The sequence below is a fragment of the Apodemus sylvaticus genome, chromosome 5 (genome assembly GCF_947179515.1).
Source record: "Apodemus sylvaticus chromosome 5, mApoSyl1.1, whole genome shotgun sequence".
Classification (NCBI taxonomy): Eukaryota; Metazoa; Chordata; class Mammalia; order Rodentia; family Muridae; genus Apodemus; species Apodemus sylvaticus.
Genome location: NC_067476.1, coordinates 11,165,461 through 11,181,237, shown reverse-complemented (window position 1 = coordinate 11,181,237; position 15,777 = coordinate 11,165,461). Strand labels below are relative to the sequence as shown.

General features: G+C 52.4%; 2 protein-coding genes across 10 annotated transcripts in view; one reads left to right on the top strand and one right to left on the bottom strand.

Annotated features, from left to right (window-relative positions):
- Nucleotides 1-15,777, bottom strand: part of Prrc2b (proline rich coiled-coil 2B) — an 84,782-nt gene that overhangs the window by 49,648 nt on the left and 19,357 nt on the right. For 8 of the 9 annotated variants that reach the window (XM_052182152.1, XM_052182147.1, XM_052182149.1 and 5 more), the window contains exons 2-4: nt 4,539-4,709; nt 3,884-4,061; nt 1,598-1,700 (exon numbers count right to left, since the gene is read on the bottom strand). In XM_052182152.1, coding sequence (XP_052038112.1) covers nt 1,598-1,700; nt 3,884-4,061; nt 4,539-4,653 — 396 coding nt within the window. In that variant the 5' untranslated portion in view covers nt 4,654-4,709. Of the gene's footprint in view, nt 1-1,597; nt 1,701-3,883; nt 4,062-4,538; nt 4,710-15,777 lie in introns of those variants that run through there. The other variant, XM_052182151.1, reaches the window with a different exon arrangement.
- LOC127684043 (REST corepressor 2-like) overlaps nt 2,302-15,777 on the top strand; it is a 33,083-nt gene continuing 19,607 nt past the window's right edge. The window contains exons 1-3 of the mRNA XM_052181010.1: nt 2,302-2,449; nt 2,878-2,918; nt 4,588-4,709. Coding sequence (XP_052036970.1) covers nt 2,302-2,449; nt 2,878-2,918; nt 4,588-4,709 — 311 coding nt within the window. The remainder of the gene's footprint in view (nt 2,450-2,877; nt 2,919-4,587; nt 4,710-15,777) is intronic.

The window sequence follows — 15,777 nt, the reverse complement described above, 5'->3', positions numbered from 1 at the left end:
CAACCCTGATTTCAGCCCATGTCTCAAATCCGGGCCACTGATGAGTGTGGAACACACCCAGGAAAATTAATGTGCACAACCATTCTGAAACAGGTGCTGGTCCTCCCAGCCTGAAACCGGAGAAGCCTTCCTCTTCTGCCCATCCACACTTGCCTGTCTCAGGCAGCCTCTGATGACGTTCACAAGGCCAGTGACCCATGAACCAAGCAAAATCCCACTATATCCCTGAAGGGTCTGGTCACATTCGAAATGGGGCCCAGACCTGCTTCCCATGTAGAAATATCTGCTATATCTGCCTAGCCCTAAGCACAGACAACAAGGGCTGTTTTGCTGGCTTCTGTAGCAAGTCTGCAGATGTCTCCTGACGCCCAGCATCTTGTGAGCAAGGAGAGGGACACCAGGGCGGCCACTATTCTCCCTGTGGAAAATAGTGTATATAGACACGTCACCTGTGTCTATAGCCTCAGGATGAAACAGACCTTACCAAGACACTATTGGAAACAGTAATTTCTATCTCAATGGCAGTGTGCTGTCAAGACCCTCTGAGAGTCCACAAGACATGGGGTGTCCCTCCTCCTTCCCCCCTCAAGTAAGTGAAAAAATCTCAGAGCCTCTAAGAAAAGTTCATTGCTAGATGAAATGACCCATGTGGGGCAGGCTCCTTCCTCCAATGGCCAAAGCTGGCAGCGACCAAGCCCTCCTTACAGCCAAGGATCCTCCCCGGGTTCCAGAGTCAGGGTCAGGGCACAAGTGTGCCTGTCCAGCTCTGATCTGCAGAGCTAAATCTGAAGCACAAGGCTGCAATCCCACTGGAAACAGAAGTCAACTCTGTGCTGTGATGTCACAGGCCCAAGGAACTGCGGCCAGTGTGCCTGGCATGGCTTGGACATGGGGTCTTCAGTGCCGTAGAGGAAGGTGTCCTGGAGAAGCCAAAGGCTCCCAGATACACACTGTCCCAGTCATCGCAGACAACAGCTTTGTATCCAGAGGACCACACAGAATCAAGGTGCCAAGACAGCTGGTAAGAGTCAAGCATGGTGGCCTCTGTCTTTAATCCCAGCAAAAGCAACCAGATCTCTGTGAGCTTAAGGCCAGCCCGGTCCACATAGTAAGACCTTAGAGAAGGGCTGGAGAGATGGCTCAGAGGTTAAGAGCACCTCTTAATCTTCCAGAGGTCCTGAGTTCAATTCCCAGCAACCACATCGTGGCTCACAACCGTCTGTAATGGGATCCGATGCCCTCTTCTGGTGTGCATGAAGACAGCTAAAGTGACTCATATACATAAAAAAAAAATAAATCTTTAAAAAAAAACCTTGGAGAGAAGGAAAAGGGAAAGAGGGAGAGAGGGAAGGAGGAGGAAGGGAAGAAGAGGAAGAAGTTGGTGCATCAAAGCGGGCTAGCTGTGTTTTCGAACATACCAGACGATGCGGTGTTTCTGTGGCCTGACAGTTCCTGTGCTCACAGGTGCTCACAGGACTGGAGTCCATGGAGCACGTTAGGAAGCACCGAGCTAGCCTGCACTCAGCCAAAGCACCTGTCTTTTTCCAAATAGCATGGGGACTGCCTGGGGATGTCAGGACGGAGACCCAGCACCTACCTCCTGACTGATAGACTGTGTCGGTTTCTGCAAATTGGAGACAGATTTCTGCAAACCCTGCTGCGGCTGCGACTCCGGCGGCTGAGAGGCCGTCACACTGGAACTAGAAAAGGGCAGGATGCACAGTGGTGTCAGACGCTGCCTGCCTCACAGTGACAGTGACCAGACAGTGACCCATGTCCTAGGCTGACTCGACGACACTGCCCAGGACATGGGGCGGACTGCTGTTTGCTTCTGATAGTTGTCAAATGAGCTTGAAGGAAGCAATAGAAGACCTGCCAGTGGGGAAACTGAGTCACTCCTGTGAGGGCTGGAGCTCCTCTCCACCTACTCAGAGCGAAGGCTTTGACAACTGACAGACTTCTGTCTTGCCTCAGCATATGCCTGCACTCAATAAAAATAAATTTATAAATATAAATAACAGACATTACCATCTCAGCCCCCATACAAAGCTCTGATTCCCACAGATTTCCATATACATATGTTCCTATAATATTTTTAACACAGATAACCCCATGCGTATGATTCCAGTCTCTTCTCCCAATCGATTAGAGCTTTTTTATATATAAGCTTCCTTTGACGATGACTAGCCGCAGTTGGATGAGCCGTAATTAGTTCCTGCTCCTCTTTCTTCCCCGTTACAGACAGACACACACAGGCACAGGTCTCTGAGCACTCTCAGTGAGTTACCCAGGCACACGATCATGGGCCTGAAGCTGTCAGACCACACTATCACCAACCACCTCCACACAGGCTGCAGCGTGTGCCCACTCTCCTCAGAGGACAACAGGACGGCTTGTGTGGAGCCTTCCGCTCAGCCGCAGCAGAGCCTTGCACTTGACAGCTCACTTGGTGAGAAGCAGCTGTGGCCAAAGGGCTCAGCTGATTGTCAAACTCCACAGACACACTCTAACCTAACCCCAGCCACCCGCCAGTCACAAGAATGACAGACCAAAGCTTCCAGGCTCCAAGTCCCCGGAGACCAGCAGGCCAGGGCAATGGGGAAGCCTCCTCAGCTGCCCCTCCTTACTCCCTCCTCAGCAGCAGGCCTTCACCAGGTGTGTGGCACTGCCCTGCCCCTGCCGGGAGGCCAAGGAGGAGAAGGGCACTCTGCAGCCTCCTCTGCAGCAGTCAAAAGCAAGGCTCCAGCACTCCGCTGAGCTGCAGCACAGCTCTCTCTCTCACCGCAGAGCTGGTGGGTACCATTCAAATGGATGATCACAACAGCTGACACGTGCGTGCCCTCTACGTCAGCCTCTTATCCCACGGGTGCACCACAGTGCCTGTGGCCACCCCTGAAGCTAAGGACTACTTCTTGAAGGTGGACCCCTCAGGTTCAGAAATCCCAGCAAACCACATGACCTGACTGGAAACACCAAGCAGCGCCAACCAACCCCGACAGTTGCGATGTACCCCCAATCCACAGCACCCCTCACAAACTGACTGCACAATATTTTTTGTTTTGTTTTTGTTTGAGACAATGTCTCACCATGTAGCCCTGGCTATCCTGGAATTAACTATGCAGACCAGGTTAGCATCAAACTTATAGAGATTCGTTGTCTCTGCCTCCTGAGTGATGGGGTTAAAGGTGTGCACCACTAGCCCTGGCTGCAGACTGTTTAAACAACCCAGGGCCCAGGAGCACGCTCTAACCGGAGGCTGCTGCCTCTGGAGCCTCTCTTAGGGCATGGCTTCCTCCCAGATACGCAGAGACACAGGCAGAGAACACAGAAGGCTCATCGTCGGAGGAGCTGGGCTCTCGAGAGACACCCGGCTCAGGACTTTGGTCTCTAAGGCTGTAGCTGCCAAGCTACACCTCCTAACATGGAGCTCACAGGGTCCCTGCTGTAACCTCATGGTTCTCTGGGGACAGACTGCAATCACTGTACACATTCCCTTGCGGACACGGTTATCCAAAGAAATGCTACTTAGTAATCAGCTCACTGAGCAAAGGGGAGCAGGAGAGAGAGAGAGAGAGAGAGAGAGAGAGAGAGAGAGAGAGAGAGAGAGAGAGAGAGAGAGAGAGAGAGAGAGAGAGAGAGAGAGAGCACGCATGCAGCGTCTCAGAAGCCTGTCCACACGCCTGACTCCCGGGGCTCTCCCTCTGCGAGGTACTCCATGGCAGTCCATCCCCACCCCCATCACCCCCTCCTGCGGCTCCCCACCCAGTCACCCCCCCTCCTGCGGCTCCCCACCCAGTCACCCCCTCCTCCTGCGGCTCCCCACCCAGTCACCCCCTCCTCCTGCGGCTCCCCACCCAGTCACCCCCCTCCTCCTGCGGCTCACCTCTTTGGGTCTTGCTGGTCCTGCTTGTTGGCCCATCCTGTCCCGTCCTTGGGAACTATCACGATGTTGGGGTCGTTTCCCTTGTTTTCAGACTTCAGGCTTGGCAGGTTTGCAGGCGGCGGCATACGCCGGGCTGTGGCAACTTTCCCGAGACTCTGTAAGCCATGTCTAGGAATAACTGCAAGGGAAAGGACATGGGCTCGAGCACACACCTCACGGGAGGAAAGGCCACACCACACACCACTACTCAGACTAAGGAGAAAAGCTAAGGCAAGCGAGAGGTGGTTGGTAGTCGCTCCAGCCTCTGGCAGCCTCCGAGACAGAGGACTGCTGGGATCTGCAGGTCTACCTCAGCAGGAGGCAGCTGGAGAAGCTCGGGGTACAGGGTGCAGCTAGGCCTAGGAAGCTCAGCCCACAGTGACCTCCCCTGCACCATGACATGGTCGTGGCTGTGCCCAAGAACCCCCAGGAAGGCCTTGTGGGTGGCAGCAAATCCTCCCCAAACTTGTTCCACTCTGTTCCACAAAGTCAGACCCAGGAAATGCTGTCACCCCACCTGCCTGCCCAGACTGACGAGGGGCACGAGTGCCTGGCCGGGCCTGGCCATCTCACAAGGGAAGCAAGCGGACGGAAGAGGGCCTTGACTGGGCCTTACCTGAGGATCTGACCGCGCCTACTGACCTCCCTTTGTACTTGTCAAACAGGCTGAGAGTGGAGTACTTGCTTTTCCCATCCTTGCCCTGGGTTATTTGCCCCAAACGATCGGACATTGCGATGAAATGTCATCTAGTAAGGAAATTTTTCTCGGCACCCGCTCCCGATTTGCCTTTGAAATGGAAAAGAGGAGGTCAGTTACCAATCCTGACAACTCAGGAGTGAATCCTTCAGCAATCGAGGACATGCTGAAGATGTACACGACAGCCAGGGGCTGTCCCAAGGAAAATGTCCTCAGCGTTTATGCACAGGTGCTCACTCCAGGCGGATAGCCTGGGCTACCCCACCCACAGGCGCTCGATTCAGGCAGCCTGCTCTGCAGATAGCCTGGGCTACCCCACCCCCACTCAAGACTTGCTGGTAAAACAAGCTGGAGACCACTGCCATGCCACACCGTAAATAGATTTTGACACACTTGGTCACTCTCCAAATCAAGGACAACTCTTTAAAATGGACCGACACTCCTGACTTCCAGCTCTTCCAAAAAGGCAGCAAGTTAGCCTAAGGGAGTCACACAGCCTGCCTGAGGCTAAGGCACAGAGGCATCAGGAGGAGCAGCCCAGCCTGGAAGCCAAGGACAGATTGGGCCAGGTAGGGAGCCAGCACCTGGAGAGGAGCATCCACGCTGCGGGCGGCGGGCGGTGGGCGGCGGGGAGAGCCTGAACCAGCGCCTCCCCTCACTAAGACAAACCTCGACAAACTTCAAGGATGGGAAGCTTCTACCCTGTCAGTACAGCTCAGCACTCTCCTTGTCTGCTCTTAATTCACTCATTCATTCATTCATTCCCTCATTCAGTCATTCCAACACGAAGTGCCCATCCACCACCAGTGAACTCTGTGCTCAGTGAAACGGAGATGGAGACCAACCTTCACTGCCTTGTTCCTTCTCTACACCAGATGCTGAACTTGAAGCCTGGACAAAGCCCGTGACTTCCTAACCCTGGAAGCAGAGTACGGAACAAAAGCGAGAGTGTCACAGTCACATGTCCTTAATGGCTCACAGGGTGACTAAGAAAAGGGAGAGGGAGACTGCTGTCACAGTGTGTCTGCCACTGTGCGCCTGTCCTGAAGCTACCTGCCTAGAACACATCAGTGTATCTGTTGTTGGGAGGCATCTGGCACCCAACAAGATGGTGTCTGAGACAGATCCCTACACCACGACCTTAGACTAGGAAGCATGAGAAGCAAGGCTGGATTACAATAGGCACAGAAAACAAAAGCTGAGACGGAGCCGCAGACGTCACATCTGTGTGGATGGAGCTGAGTCTCCCACACATCAAAGGCGCAGGTGTCAGCTCTGGCACAAACCAGGGCTGGCCAGGCACTGCAGGAGCGTGTGAATGCACAGTGTGTACCAGAAAAGGCCCTGGAGACGTGCTTGTGGGCCAGGAGGCGGTGGCGGTGGGCACGCCTTTAATCCTAGCGCTCAAGGCAGGTGAAGCAGTTCCAGGACAGCCAGTAAAACCCTGTCTTGAAAATCGGGAGGTGGGGGAGGGGGGATCTGGGGGCTCCCACAGATGCAGCTTAGTGCAATAAAGGCATCTGCTGAACAAACCTAAAAACAGTGGCAGGACAGAAGTAACCCCTGGAAGTTGTTCTCTGACTTCCACAAGCACACCAGGCATCTGTAAACACACACACACACACACACACACACAGAAATATATTAATCTTAATTTTAAAAATGCACATGGAGAGTTGGCTCAGTGGTTAAGAGCACTGACTGCTCTTCTAAAGGTCCTTAGTTCAGATCCCAGCAACCACATGGTGGCTCACAACCATCCGTAATGGGATCTGATGCCCTCTTCTGGTGTGTCTGAAGACAGTGATGGTGTACTCACATACACGAAATAAATAAATCTTAAAAAGCAATGCACATGGAAGGCTGGTGCTCGGGCATAAGGGCGTCCCCTGGCCTTCTCGGCATTCTCCCCCCACGGAGAGACAGCCCTTCCTCTCAGTTCCCAGCACGGTCCCAGCCACCCTGGCTGTGTGTAATTCCCTTCTCCATTCAAATTCTAGCCCACAGCTGTGGTGAGGGGAGAGGCCCAGGAATGCGAGGCTACTGAAAGTGATCAGACTCAGCACCGGAGCATGGACCCACCCGGCCAAGCCCACCTACGCAAAGAACTTCACAACAGACAAAGCCTTCCAGTGCTCACTGGCCATCAGTGAGAAGCCTCGGCTCCGTGTCCGGCCGGGGATCAGGATAAGTACCCAGGATCACGAGGGGCTGACCTCGGGCCAGCCCTCCCTCTCCTAAACCTCCAGGGATGGGTACGACCTGCTCTGCTAATAGCATTCTTCCCCCAGGCCCAGACGTGAGCCACTTCAGCATAACTAGCACGTCACAGAACCTCGAGTACATGTTGACTCAAAAGTCTCCTTGATGTTTGAGGGACACCATGCCACCCCAGTCACAGTTGCCAATCACCAAAAAAGAGAGGGGGAAACCCACAAACGCTGGAGACTGGAGATGGTGCAAAGAAGAAACAGTTGCTATGAGCTGGATGCACCAGGGTAGAGTGCGGAGGAGGGCCTTCGAATCCCTATCCATGGGAGCGCTCCTGAGTCCTTATGCAGGGCTGAGAACAGCGCGTGAAGACACAGCGGCCCGACATGTTTGGACAGCTCTAGTCACAACAGCCAATATGCACACAGTCAACCAGGACACAGTCAACCAGGGTCGTGGGCAGATGAACAGAAGTGTGCATGGAATATTACCTAGCCATAAAAAAGAAAAAAAAGAAAAAAAAAAAAAAAACAGCCGGGCAGTGGTGGTGCATGCCTGTAATCCCAGCACTCTGGGAGGCAGAGGCAGGCGGATTTCTAAGTTCGAGGCCAGCCTGGTCTACAGAGTGAGTTCCAGGACAGCCAAGGCTACACAGAGAAACCCTGTCTCGAAAAACAGAACTACAAAAACAAACAAACAAACAAATGAATAAAGTGTAGAGGTTCGGGTACCAGAAGACACTCCACACGCGGTGACTTACATGTGGAGGTGAGATGGGGCCTAGTGCTATGCCGGACAGCCTGAGTTCTATCCTGGAGCCCTCAGGGTGGGCAGAATCAACTCTCACAGTGGTCCTCTCAATGCATGTGCAAAATAAACACGTCACATTTTTAAAAAGTCAATCTCCAAGAAGCAGGCAGAAAAGCAGTACCTACCGGAGGCTGGGAAATGGAGAGGGTCAAAGGGTCGGGGGGAGGAATGCTGGGTTGGAGGATTTAGGTCTGAATAGTCTAGAGTGGAACAGGAAAGTCAGGGTGGACAGCAATTAATGGAGCGCTTCAAAACAGCGGGCGGAGTGTATGGACTGTCCCTACCAAATAAACAAGCCATTTCTGCAGCGATGGGTCTGCTAGCCACCCAAATCTAACCACCACACACTGCACTCGGACTGAGATGCCAGACCACATTCCAGAAAAAGAGACAACTGCCTTGCCAAAAATAAAGTTGTGTGGGTAGGGGGCATGGCTCAGTGCTTATGGTCACTGACTGCTCTTCCAGAGGACCCAGGTTTGAATCCCAGCACATGGTGGTTCAAATCAGCTGTAACCGCAGTTCCAAGGGAATCCAATATCCTTCTCTGGACTCCACCACACACACACACACACACACACACACACACACAAAAACATACAAGCTAAACACTCATATACATAAAATAAAAGCCTCAGAAAGTTCATTTCCTTATAAACTGGGTGGGGTTGGGTAGTCCACACTGGTGTCAACTCAAACTACTAATCTGAAACAGAAGAGATGACTTGGACAGAAATCCCCAGCAGTCAGTTATCTACAGTGAGAGTTTTGGTTTCTTCAAAACCTCAGTTCTATTATGTGAATGTATCATCTGTTTTAATCCCAGTGGTGGCATATGGGGCTGCTTCAGTTTGTCCCCTCCCCCTAACTATGACTGTCTTGTGCTCTAGGAGGGGCAGGATCTTTGCCAGCTACAGGTGGTTTCGTTCTGGGAGCTCTGGAGAGTGTGAGAAAGCTGAGAGGGCCTGTGGTGCAGGCAGCTGCAGCACGAGCAGGAGACAGGAGAAGTGGGCACATCCTGAGGACAAAGACTGGGCTGGCCCCAGGAACCCAAAGCCCCCAGTCAGCAGGAAGTAGTCTATCTTGTTGGCTGAAGAGGTCTACACCCCCTTCCTCTTCAACCTTTCTCTTCTAGCTAGTGGGGTGGGGGGAGGGGTTGAAGGGAAGTAAGAACCCAATAAAGTAGCTGAAAACAAGACAGCTCCAACAGGCATTGCCCCCCCCCCCCCCCCCCCGCATATTATAATCCCCACAATGCAGAGGCAGGAGAGTGAGACTTCAGGGTTAGCCTGGTCTGCAAAGATGCCTTACCCTGAACACTAGCCCAATGCTCACCATGCGAGCGATGGGCCCGTACCCTGCTTCACTGGACAGTCTCCAACCGGAAAACAGGTGTGGCAACTGACCTATCTCTGTACCCTCGAGCCTGAGAAATGGTAGATTTTTTGGTAATATTTATTTCAAAGAAATATAAATGCCAAGGTTAGGGTGGAGTGGAGACCTGTCCAGCGGCAGCGAGACAGATTACAAACCTGGACTGTGGCTAGGTCTGTTCAATGTTACAAGGTCCCTAAACCAAGAAGAAGAGTCCTCATTCCCAGAGCCGGCCAGCAAAGGGATGCTGTAGCTGTGACTACACTAAGGTGGGGGGGGGGGGGGGGAGATGGCAAACCAGCTTGCACAGTGTAGACGCCCAACAGGAGTTCTGAGGGGTCCTAGAGCAGGGTCTGGACTCCTGCCCACCTCACGCAGCCCTGCCGGCAGCCTGGCTATAGCCCTGGGAGGCACTGCTCATCAGGGCACATCAGAAGCAGAAGAGAAGAGATCCGTGATTCAAGCCACTCAGTATGTATAGTACGTTACCACCAAAACAGAAGCCTTCAATCACACGCACGTGCTGACCCTACACAAGGCCAAACGTGGGCACAACAGAGGACAAACTAGACGTTGCCCTGACTCACGGTCACCTGAGGGGCACGCTGCCATCTTGGGCCTTGGACTCCTGTGGTCCCTGAGCACAGTGACCAGTGAGGAGGATGTCCTGCCCAGGCACCCCTTCCCAGCCACAATTAGCAGCATTAGTTTAAACTCAGACGAATTATTAATTAAAAGCTGAGTCACGAGGTGAGACCTATGTCCAAAAAAAAGGGAAAGACCAGAAACAAAATGGACAAGGGAGAAGGGAGTGCAAAGCCTTTGCGGCCATCCTCGTGCGGGCATGGCTGGGTTTGAGTCTAAGGCAAATGTTTTTGGTTTTTTTTTTTCTGAGACAGTATTTCTCTGTACAGCCCTGGCAGTCCTGCAACCCACTCTGTAGACCAGGCTGGCCTTGAACTCACAGAGGTCCACTTGCCTCTGCCTCCTGAGTTGCTGGGATTAACCTTGTATGCCACCAACGCCCCACTAAGGTAAGTTCTGTGTCAGAGGACAACTCACGGGACTCAGTTCTCTCCTCAGTCAAGTGGGATCCAGAGACGAAACGTGATACTTCAGGCTTGACAGAAAGTGCCCTTATGAACAGAGTCATCTCTATCTCCACAGCCTTCATCTGGCACTGACTAGGTGACAGAACCCTCAGGATGCCTACCTGGTACTCACCGGTGAAGCTAGGGGGTCACCCATCCCCCACCCCAAGGAAACGGAAAATCAGAAGCCTGAGCAAATCCTGGGCCTGCAGGAGAAGGCACAGGCCCCTCTTGAGAATTTAAAATATATCGGGGGCAGACGGTCTGTAATGACAATTTTGAAATTCTGGTTTCTTTAAAAACAGAAATATTGTAAGAAAATGTTTCTGTTTTCATCCCAGGTGTGGTATCTGCGAGCGGCTGCCTCAGATTGTCTACAGCTACTGTGATTTGCCTCGTGCGTGCTCTAACAGGGGTGTGGGTCTGCCAGCTACAGAGTTTCTGCAATTGTGTGACATTTTAAATTCTGCAGACTTTTCAGAGGGTACATAAATGTTGGTTCGTTGTTGTTGGTCACAGTTTGTTAAGTGGTAGTGCACAAAAAAGAAACAAGAGGAAACTTTACTCCAAGGGTGGAAAGTAGTCTAACAATAATGTCTCAGGACTCCTCCCCCATCTGACCCCTGACCTTATTCAGGGATCTCTTTCCTTTCCCCTCTTTCCTTTTTCCCTCCTATCTGGTGTCAGGGGGTTGAAGAATGAAAGAAAAAAGCAACAAAATAGCCAAAGTCCAGTTACCATGGTCTGTCCACAACTGCCTTTTTTTTTTTTTTAATGTACGTGAGTATACTGTCACTCTCTTCAGACACACAAAAAGAGGGCACTGGATCCCAGGGCAGATGGTTGTGAGCTACCACGTGGTTGCTGGGAATTGAACTCAGGACCTCTATAAGAGCAGTCAGAGCTTTAACCACTGAGCCATCTCTCCAGCCTCCACCCACAGCGGCTTCTTGAGCTGTGTGTTCCCAGTAAATACAACCACTCAAAAGGCACCGTGTTCCTGCGATGCCCTGAGCGTGGGAAGTGGGGTGCCTGGAAATTTTAAACTAGGCCTGCACCAGAGCTACACAGCAGTTCACTGAGACTGGAACCTGCCGACCACAACAGACTTCAGTCACCTCGATGCTGCCCAGCTACTGGTCAAGAACTCTCAAGCGCAGGACAACTCCAGCCAAGTACAGCCACCGGACTTACATCTCTGTCATCTCTTTCCAGGCTTTGGGAATGTTACAGAAACAACCCCACAGGGGTTGGGGAGGAGCCAGACATGGATTCCCACAAGAGTCACAGGTGGAGACCACACACGTGGAAGTTGGTCTGCCCAGGCACACAGCACCAGAGGACTCCGCACTGAGGTGGAGACGTTTTACACCTGCCTCTTTATAAAGTGCATTACAGACCCTGCTTAAACACTATACGGGTCTCTCAACCAGCTACCTTCCCTAGCTGCTACAACTCCCACATTAACTATCCCCCAAAGCCTGTGGGGTTTGAGGCCTGACCCAGACCACACCCACCTGGCTCTTCCATCTGCCAGCTGGTTCTCACAGCACAGTCCAGAAGCCCTAGCTGTCAGTGGGCTTTCAACCCGCTCCAGAGATCTGCCCATCTTCTCCTCATGCACACACACTCCCACTCACCCCCAGCTGGGGAGCCAGGACGGCAGGAGGCAAGCCTGGGCAAGCATTGCCTGTCAATCAGAAAGCTGCTTCGGCCTCTGGGCAGGTCAGGGCCTAATGCCTCGCAGCCTGACTCACACCTGGGTCTGTGGGACAAGACTGGCCCAGACACTCCAGGTCCTGGCACACAGCCACGGCTGTCTGCTGCCTTCTGTTCTTTTTGTAGGTGACAACCTCTTTTTATCTCCACACAAAATCTAATCTGCAACATTAGTACCATAGAGAAAACTGGAAGAAATTGCAGATGCCGCGTCCAGCCTGGGACCATCCTGGCCCACAGCAACACTTCTATGGGGCCCAGATGCACTGTGAAAATCACTGGCTAAAGAGAAAATACTGCTTTTAGGCAGATGAGGGGGGGAAAAAATCCCTCGTGAAGACAGCTCTAGAGAAAGAACTAATAAAGACAAGCCATTTAGAAGTCTAAGTATGCACACTTTGGCACGTGATCTAAAGACAGCAGGGGCCCAGGCTGGGATGAAACAAAAGCCACCCAGGAGATTCCGGCCAACAAAGGCACTGACACCAGGCCACGCCTCTCCAGACAGGGCCCGCCTGCCCAGCAGGTTCTGGCAGGCTGTCCTCCACTGGGTCTGTCTCCCAGCGCACTATTTTATCAAAAGCCATTTCCGGGTAACAGGATTAATTTCACTCTGCATTTGGGTAGCGGCCAGGGTCAGATGACTGACCAGGCAATCTGGAATGGCCTGCCTGGGGGCTGGGGGCAGCGAGAGCCGCCATGGGCATTCCTGAGCACTCACAGGTCCCTGACGCTTCATGAGAGCCTTTTAGAAGATACCCTGTGTCAGCCTTTGACAGAGGAGGGCATTCACGTCCAGTTGTTGGGACAGAGATCTTATCCAAGGTCAACGAGCCCAAGGCCTGGACCCCAGGCTTCAGCTGCTGCGGCAACAACGTGCTCGCAGTATGCAGGGAAGACGAAGATGGATCCTGACAGCCGTCCACCCAGGCGCTCACGGGCGGCCTGCAGATGTCAGTGCTCTAAGTCACACCCTGACTTCACAGGCCAGGCTTTCACAGGGAAAGCCCATTCTCTTCACAGCTGCCCGATGCCAGTACCATCTCCTGCCTTCTCAGTCTTCGCCCTCAACCTGGGAACTGCATCACCGAGGACTCCAGCAGCTCAGAACACAGAGGTCTCTCAGAAGCTAGCTACACCATCGAGTGCAGCTAAGGGCGTGGTTGGGAGGCACCCACAGAAAAGGAGGTAGATGTGGAAGGTCGGGGAGACACGACGGCAGAACCATGACCTGCCCAGAAAGAGCAGGTGAGGTAAACAACCTCGGAAACAGCTATAGGGTCAGCAATAAGGCACAGCGGCACAATGGTGCTTGTGGCCAGGCCAGGTGTGCAGGTGTGAATGAGAACCCGCACCCTCCTGTAGGGTCACATATTTAAACACTCAGACTCGGATTTTGGTGTTGTTTGGGGAGGTCATGGACCCTCCAAGACACCAGCTCAGTTACTAACATCACGATCATACAGTAGTAAAATGAGCTAGGAAACAGCAATGGAATAACTTTATGGTGGGGGCCCACAGCACCAGAACTGTCCTAGAAGGCTGCGGCTCTGGGAAGCCTCTGTGTCAGCAGGGGTTGTAGCGCGGCCCAGGAGCTCTCTATTCTCCCGGATGAAGAGGTGATCTCCATTCCGGACTTGGTGGCCTGATGTCAGGTCCTGAGCTCGTTCCCCAAAGCCATGTGGTAGACAGAGAGTAGCCACCTTCAAAGTGTCCTGCACGGTGGCATGAGTGTCCTCAAACACACTGCACCCACACGCATTTTTAAATGTAACAAAAATTAAACTTTAATTTTTATCAACTCATTAACTCTCACTCAAAAAACTAAAGAATAACACAAAATCCAGGCCAAAGATCAGAGCAACTTGCCTAAGGAAGGCCCAGAGCCAGCGGCAGTGATGGATGTAATCTCAGCAGTTCCGAGGGAGAAACAGGAAAATCATTCCATTCAAGGCCATCCTCAGTTACACGGGCCAACCTGGGCTACATATATGAACCCTGCCTGAAAGAGATGTTTTTTTTTTAATTCCACTGTTTTTTTCAGACATTTCAATGCTCACAGGCCAATACATGCTCCAAACACTGGGCCACTTGGTGCCGCGGGGACACAGTGAGCAGCCATCTGGTTCACAGAGACCAGAGAGTCCCCAAACAGCTCATATATTCAAGGCCAGACAACAAGCAAGCACTCTGCACTGCACCGGGACCTCCTGCCTGATGCATCACCAGAGCGTCTAAACATCACGTAAAAAAAGTAACACTGGGGTGGGGGGTGGGGGGGGTCTCGAGGAAACCTCACTCACAAAAGCAACATCAGGCCAACCTTGAGGCAGTGGCTTTCTGACTGACCTCTGGTGCATGGGTAAAACCAGCAGGGAAATGAAGAAGAACCCACGCAGAGGGCGCCACAGATGTCAGCCTGGGCCAGCCCAGCTAGGCCTCCTCCCTCAGGACCTCTCTATAAGGCATTCAGAAAAGCAGGCCTTAAGGATGGAGGGAGGCAGCCCAGAGGTTGAGTGCATTCTGCTCTTTCAGAGGGTCTAGCTGCAACTCCACTCCAGGGGATCCAAGCCCTCTTCTGGCCTCTATAGGTCTGGCTCCCAGCACCAATGTGGTGGCTCACAAGCATCTGTAACTCCAGTTCCAGGGGACCTGACTCCCCCCAACCCCTCCTAATCAGTGAGCACTATTCAGGTAAAACACTCACTCATACACACAAATAAAAGTACATATTTTTTTAAATCTAAATGAATCTTCAAAGAATGAAAGAAACCCAGGTGTGGGGCAGGTAAGATGGCACAGAAGGTAAGTGCTTGCCTCACAAGTCTGGTGGCCTAAGTTCAATCAGGAACCCACATAAAGGCGGAAGAGAACTGATTCCCAAGCTGACCCATACACCATACACACACCATACACACACCACACACACATCACACACCCCACACCACACACACACACACACACACACCACATATACACACACCCCAAAAGCAGGGGTAGCCCTTAGGAAATGACAGTGAACTCACATGTCTGTTCTAAGGCAGAAGCTGGTCCATCTAGAAAGCTGAACTCAGGCCTGAAACACCACAACCAAGGCTCTCTCCTCTGTGGAAGCCCTCACCAGGACCACTCTTCTTGCAGAGCCCTGAGTTTGAAGCCAGTTTGGTCAACAGAATACAGAGCAAGTTCTAGGATAGCCAGGTCTGCACAGAGAAACTCTATCTTGACAGATAGATGGATGGATGGATGGATGGATGGATGATAGACAAACAGGCAGGCATAGAGGAAACAGGTCTGAATTGTGGGGTTCTAATGAGCCGCGGTTCATTATACCACCAGAGGACAGCCCAAATTAGCACCAAAAACTAAAATAAGAAACAAAGCCTCTTTCTTCCCAGGCTCAGTTCTCACAGCCTTTCCATGGCCTGACACATCAAGCACCATTTGTAGTCCTCAGACCCTTCCTTCATCAAGGCTCTAGCTCAGACTGCAGCTAGCTACCTCACACACCCTCCCGTCCAGCAGCCCGCTGCCTAGCCTTCACACTACCTTACGCCTCTCCCCAGTCGCATGTCTGAAACACTGGGTGTGCAGCTTGTCCCAACCCCACACCAGCTGTGACTTAAAGCTAGATTCCTCAGGGATTAAATAAAGGAAGAAAAGGGCCCGGAGTGTAGCCGAGTGCGCGGTTAGAGGACCCGCCTAGCCTGCACAGGCAGTGGGCTTGATGCTGAACATGGCAAACACATACATGCGCGCGCGTGCGCACACACACACACACACACACACACACACACACACGGCAAACAGGCGTACACGCACAGAGATAAACTTGCTAGGTCTATTTTAAGGACCGAGACAACGAGCTGGGTGTGGTGACTCACAAAGGCCCACACTAAGGCTGAAGCAGGAAGGCGTGGCATTTCAGTGAGACCCCATGACCCAGGCTTAGA